The sequence below is a fragment of the Salvelinus namaycush genome, chromosome 4 (genome assembly GCF_016432855.1).
Source record: "Salvelinus namaycush isolate Seneca chromosome 4, SaNama_1.0, whole genome shotgun sequence".
Classification (NCBI taxonomy): Eukaryota; Metazoa; Chordata; class Actinopteri; order Salmoniformes; family Salmonidae; genus Salvelinus; species Salvelinus namaycush.
Window position 1 is genome coordinate 23,763,839 of NC_052310.1, and position 6,000 is coordinate 23,769,838.

Genomic DNA, 6,000 nt, shown 5'->3' on the forward strand with positions numbered 1-6,000 from the left:
TGATTCTAGGATTTTAGCAAGACAAGGGAGCCTGGAAATAGGTTGATAATTATCAAGATCACTACTATCACCACCCTTATGGAGTGGCACCACAAAAGCTGCTTTCCACACTTTTGGAATATTTCCTGATACTAAATGTCAATAAAAAAATGCGTGTTACTGAGCCAGCAATGAGGGGCGCTGTATACTAAGCAAAGACGGGTCCAAATTATCAGCCTCTAATGACTTCTTAGTGTCCATAGCTAATAAGGCAGCAATAACTTTTGTGTCTGTGAATTGCCAAAAAGAAAAACCCTGACTACCATTTCCCAAGTCATGTGAGGTTGACTGATCATCCATCGAGGCAACTGGAGGCTGTATGTAGGAAGACAGCCATTTCTTTCAAATAAGAAACAAGCTGAGATAAAATGCTGATTAAAAGCATCACAAATCTGAACTTTTTCAGTAAAGATGCAGGAGTCTAAAACTACTTTCTTTCCCAGAATTTAGAGGGATCACTAACAGAGTCTGCCATAGCGCTAAGGAAGTAGTTTGATTTGGCCTGTTTTGCCATGAGGATATGCAGTAGCTGTCACCTGACCTGGGCTTGGATCCTGTATTGCTCCAGAAGCCTCTGAAACTCCTCCTCCATATCCTGCGCCTCTTTCAGAGTGGCCTCGTTCTGCTCATCGTAGGCCATGGCAACCACGGCCAGGATGAGGTTGATGAGGTAGAAGGAACCCAGGAAGATGACCAGCACAAAGAAGATCATGTACGTCTTCCCCGCTGCTCGAAGTGTCTGCATACGAAGAGGCATGCAAAGACAAGTTTCGGAGGATGACACAAAATGGTAAGCCAACATGCAGTTTGTAGTAAGCCTCATGAAATTCCTTTTAGGCACACTCCCTGCAGTCACTTTCGAGGAATGGAGAGCACTCACATTTTTACAGGGAAAAGTCCAACTTAAGTCTTAAATTTGTACCTATAAAACAATTTATCATTATATACTATATTATATAATATAAGTACCAACCAGTTGGAACAGGTTCTCCCAGTAGTCCTGCGTCATGAGTCTGAAGAGGGACAAGAAGGCCCAGCCGAAGGAGTCGTAGCTGGTGTAGCCGTAGTTGGGGTTTCTCCCAGCCTTTATGCACATGAATCCTTCTGGGCACCTCCTGTCAACAGTGGTGGGTAGCGGTGAAGAATCAGTTTGCACACAGCCGGCCACTCTCCCTGACCCCACAAGCCTCAACATCTAGAATGCTGTCAGAGACAGCGGCATAACTAACACACATGCACACAACTTATGCACACAATAGTTGTATTGTGTGCATAGCTTACATAACATTTGACTACTTTTCCAATAGTGTTCTGTTTGCTACAGTGGTGTGCATCCTTCCATCAAAACCCTGATATTGCTTTACTAAATGTAAGAAATACATTCATGACTTATCTTTGTATCATTGTGCCATGTGTGTTATCACAAAGTAACATACCCAGCATCAGAGCTGTTTCCGCAGAGAAGAGCATCCAGACTACCTTCCAAATAGTAGTGATTCTCTATAGCCGAAAGACGGAGCAAATCAAACACAAACTAAAAGTACTGTTCATAACGTCACATCAGCCTGAAGTAGAGGAACAGATGACTTGTCTCAGTGGTTCAAACGCACCTATATTGCTGATGTACTCCTTGAAATCGAAAGGAACAGTGAAATTTGATGTTTCGCCGAAACCCATGGTGCCGTCAAGCGACGAGGTGGAGTTGTAATCGTCGAACACCGTTGAGTTGAGGATGGGCCATCGGACACACTTGTTGCGCAAATTTCCCATGAAGAGTTGCAGGCCGATGAGTGCAAACACGGCCAGGGCGAACACAGTGAGGATCATCACGTCTACCATTTTCTTTACAGACTGGACCAGGGCGCCCACGATGGTTTTTAATCCTGGTCAAATGGATGATACATCAGTGATACATCTGCAGGCCGAGATAAACCAGATAGTGCCCATAGTGCATAGTGGCTCTGATGGCTTACTGGTTTCAGCATGATGCTGTCAACACCAAGGTTATGGGTTTGTTTCCTGAATTGGCCACACATACTATATATTTGACTGTGTAAACTGTAAGTTACTTTGGATACTATTACTATTATTATCTGACATCATAGTGTCAATAGTTCAATAAGTCTGAACGTGTGCATACAAACCAGGTCAATTAATTGAAGACATATCAAGAAAACATTTTGATATCAGTTTGGCGAGTCTCAACAAGAGCTGCAGATGAAACAACCTGGACTCGGGAAGATGTAACATAGTAAATACAAATCTGGGACACTAATTAGTATGATATGTTACGTCTCGTATGGTATGTATGAATTTGTGGATATCCATCATCAATTTCGTATTAATATGTTCCGAATTACAATTTGCATGACATGTTACGAATTGCAATTTGTACAATATGTTACAAATTTGCTAAACGTATGATATATTACGAATTCCAATTTGCTGTGGCTCATGTTAGCTAGGTGGGAAACGGTTAGGAGTTAGGTTAAAGGGTTAAGGTCAGGATTAGCTAACGTGCTAAGTAGTTGCAAAGTAGCAAAACATTTGTGTAGTTCCAAGTTACTACTTAGCTAAAATGCTACATTTGGAACGTGATGAGATTCGAACACGCAACCTTTGGGGTTGCTAGACGTTCGTGTTATATGCCTACCCATCCACCTCGACCAACCACCCTACTTTAATTTTTTCCGTAAGTAACCATCTGTTTTATGTAACCATTCCGAAAGTAACATATCATACTAATTAAGATAGTACATGTAAATCTGGGACAATGAGACCAGGCTGGATGAAAACATACCAGGTATCACAGTGATTGTTTTAAGGGCTCGGAGTACACGGAACGTCCTAAGGGCTGACACGTTTCCTAGATCAACAAACTCTGTGACGTACCTGTGGAGAGACACACAGTACAAGCAATATATTAACACGATTTAATTGAGGACTGACTGACAGTGGACAACAGTGGACCTGTCACTGAAGAACGTCTTATGTGTTAAAAAAACATGACAAAATAGTACACAAAACATCAGACATGGTGTTCGCTGTGGTATATGATATCTTTTATATATAGAGTCTATTTTTATATTGGTCCACTTCTTGGGCCAAATGGACGCACTGCTTGAGAGGGTGGCCAAAACCATTTATCCATCTCGCAACCAGACGTGTTGTATATCACAAACTATCGGAGAATTATTTTGTTTTTGTTAGCATTATTATTGGGTATGTTTTAAAATGTTTTACATTTGTTTTTCTAAGATTAAATCATTCATTTATTTAAATGTTTTTGGCAAAAATGCACAGAATGTATTTCTTAAATATAATGTGGCCAGGGGGTCATTGCAAAAATAAGAATTTCTTAAATTTACTTACTTGGATAAATAAAGGCTGGATGTATAAAATGTGTTGTAATACATTACTAACCATTCCAGTTTGCTAACAATTATATCATTTGTGAAAGAGGGTTGAGAGCCAGTCAGGTGTTTAGGTACTCACGCCATGCTGATCACCATGAAATCCAGCCAATTCCATGGATCTCGAAGGAATGTAAAAGGTCCGACAACAAAGCCTCTTGACAACACTTTGCATGAGGCCTCAAATGTATAAATACCAGTAAAAACATACCTGCAAGGAGAAAACAGTATATTTCCAATGCACTACTCCCTGCACTCTTCTGCAATTCGCTCTCTGTGAGCTCCATTGTAATTCAGAGATAATTCATTGTTTACATGACTTTAAGACACTGGACCTTTAGATATCGTGGTAAAACAGTGACACGTACAATAGCCATTTCAGGAATCAATCCTGAAATTCAGCACAGGTTGGTATACTTACTCCACAGTTTTACTCCATGACGGTGGGTCGCTCATCGTCATAAAAAAGCAGTTCGACAGAATGGTAATCATGATGAACATGCTAAATAACTTAATATAGAGTCAAGGCAAACTGGCGGGCACACTGATTGTACTGCAAAAGACAATAGTAACATCAAAGGTCGCTAAACCCTGATGGCGTACAGCTTTATATACAGTACACAACAATATAAGACCATCCTTCTTAAAATCACCCCTTCCCTACACAGGGCAGCTAGAGTCCTTACATTAAAAAGGATATGAATGTATGAGAATTTTAATGGCTCCTCTTCTAAGATGATTGAAGGGGCTTAGAATGTAGCAAGCTGATTCGGCATTGAACCTGAAGATTGTGTTTCCTTTGGTGATGACGATAAAGGTCTGGAAAAACACAACATGAAAAGACATTATCGCACTGCTAAGTGAGAGGACTAAAATAACAACTTGTAAAATAATAAAGATTCAACTCTGAACACAAAGCTTACATGGTGGTAATGCAGTCTTATGCATGACATAAAGGATATTACATGCACTCCGGACAACTTATGGAATCATATTTGTCAAGTCATCCACCCTGTCATATTGCAGTGACATTCCAGCAAGCTAATCCAGGCTAGCAGCCTAGTTCGCTAACCCGTCTTAGCCCCCAATTCATTCTATTACAGATCAAGGAAAACCACACTGTAGGTTCACTCAGAATGTTAAAGGACAGGCTTGGTTCAGTGGCAATATCCAATGACAATGTCTCTGAAAGGAAAAGTGTGTGTGGGGTGTGTCTCTTTGAATGCATGCAGTTAACACCTCTGAAACAACATTAACGATTGAGAACCTTGTGAATCTCGTGAACCCGTAGTGTGGTTTTCCTTTTATTGGCAAGTGATAAAAATTGGGGCCTTAGCGTGCAACACATGTATGTTAAGTCAGCTGTCATGACATGTCTAAATATAGTGTCTTCGGGATAAGTCTACTTTGCTTGAGTCATGACTATGTAAAAAAAAAAAGGTACTAAAACAAAAAGCAAAGATGTTTATGTATGTTTACAGTCCAGTGAAATTGCTAGGTGAGCTTTAGGTGTCCTGGACTGACCTTCTTTGCTTTGTAGAAGGGGTCTATGTCCTCCAGAGGTGTGTTGAGCATCTCCGTTGGGGCGTCTCCAAAGATCATGGGCAGACCCTTGCCGGCTTCCAGGTCTTTGCTGGGCTCCGACGGCCCATCATCTACGTACCCTTCTACTTCCGCGGCTATTCGCTTTTCCTCCATGAGCCTCTCGATCTCTGCCAGGGATTCCGGGGTGAAGCGGCGGAACGCATCAGCGCCTGTGGGAGGGAGCAGGGGTGCCATCTTCGCATTGCGAAGAGATACCACCACACCAGAATCGCTCTAGTCTAGAGTGAGCTATAGAAAGAGAAAGAGCGAGGGAGAGAGTCATCCACAGAATTAAATAGAACACATCTCTATGGAGTCATAGCCATAGCTGGTTCTCTCTAGAGCAGTGTTCTTCAATCATGGTCCTGAGGACCCACAAGGTATGTAGGCTTTTGTTCCTGCCCAGTACTAACAAACCTGATTTTAGCTAATTAAGGGTCTTAAACTAGGTGATTAGTTGAATCAGGTGTGTAATTACTGGGCTGGAACAAAACACTGTGGGTCGCCAGGAGTTGAACACTGCCCTGGAGTGAGCAGAGAAACGGAGGGAGGACTTTTACAAGAAGAAACCATGCAATAAGGGTATTTTTAGAGGAGAGACAGTGAAAAGAGATACTTTCACACAAGGGTCTCTATATAGTGAGCCAGGATAAGAGAGGGAGAGACAAGATTGCAACACTCTGGTGTTTCTAGTCAAACCTGGGTTCATACACTATTTGAAATCATTTAAATAATTTGAGCGTTTGCTTCAGCCAGCCAGGAGTGCCAGGTGGGCGGGGAAGGGGTTGGAACTTTTGGAACTTTTCCACAGGCTCTATTAGTTCCATTCCAACAGGCAAGCTCAATCGAGCACAGTGAAACTATTTGAAATGATTTCAAGTTGTATTCTGAACCCAGTTCAATTTCTGGTGCACACTAGATAGATACCCAGTCATTCACACTAGCAAACAGTGGTGTATCGAAC

The 6,000-nt window shown here is 41.7% G+C and overlaps 1 protein-coding gene across 1 annotated transcript in view; it reads right to left on the reverse strand.

Moving 5' to 3' along the window:
• scn4aa (sodium channel, voltage-gated, type IV, alpha, a) overlaps positions 1-5,231 on the reverse strand; it is a 31,301-nt gene extending 26,070 nt beyond the window's left edge. Inside the window, exons 1-9 of the mRNA XM_038990728.1 lie at positions 4,977-5,231; positions 4,234-4,271; positions 3,874-3,954; positions 3,535-3,663; positions 2,840-2,931; positions 1,650-1,922; positions 1,476-1,539; positions 1,013-1,154; positions 587-778 (exon numbers count right to left, since the gene is read on the reverse strand). Of these exons, the coding sequence (XP_038846656.1) occupies positions 587-778; positions 1,013-1,154; positions 1,476-1,539; positions 1,650-1,922; positions 2,840-2,931; positions 3,535-3,663; positions 3,874-3,954; positions 4,234-4,271; positions 4,977-5,231 (1,266 nt within the window). The remainder of the gene's footprint in view (positions 1-586; positions 779-1,012; positions 1,155-1,475; positions 1,540-1,649; positions 1,923-2,839; positions 2,932-3,534; positions 3,664-3,873; positions 3,955-4,233; positions 4,272-4,976) is intronic.
• Between the last annotated feature and the right edge of the window lie 769 nt (positions 5,232-6,000).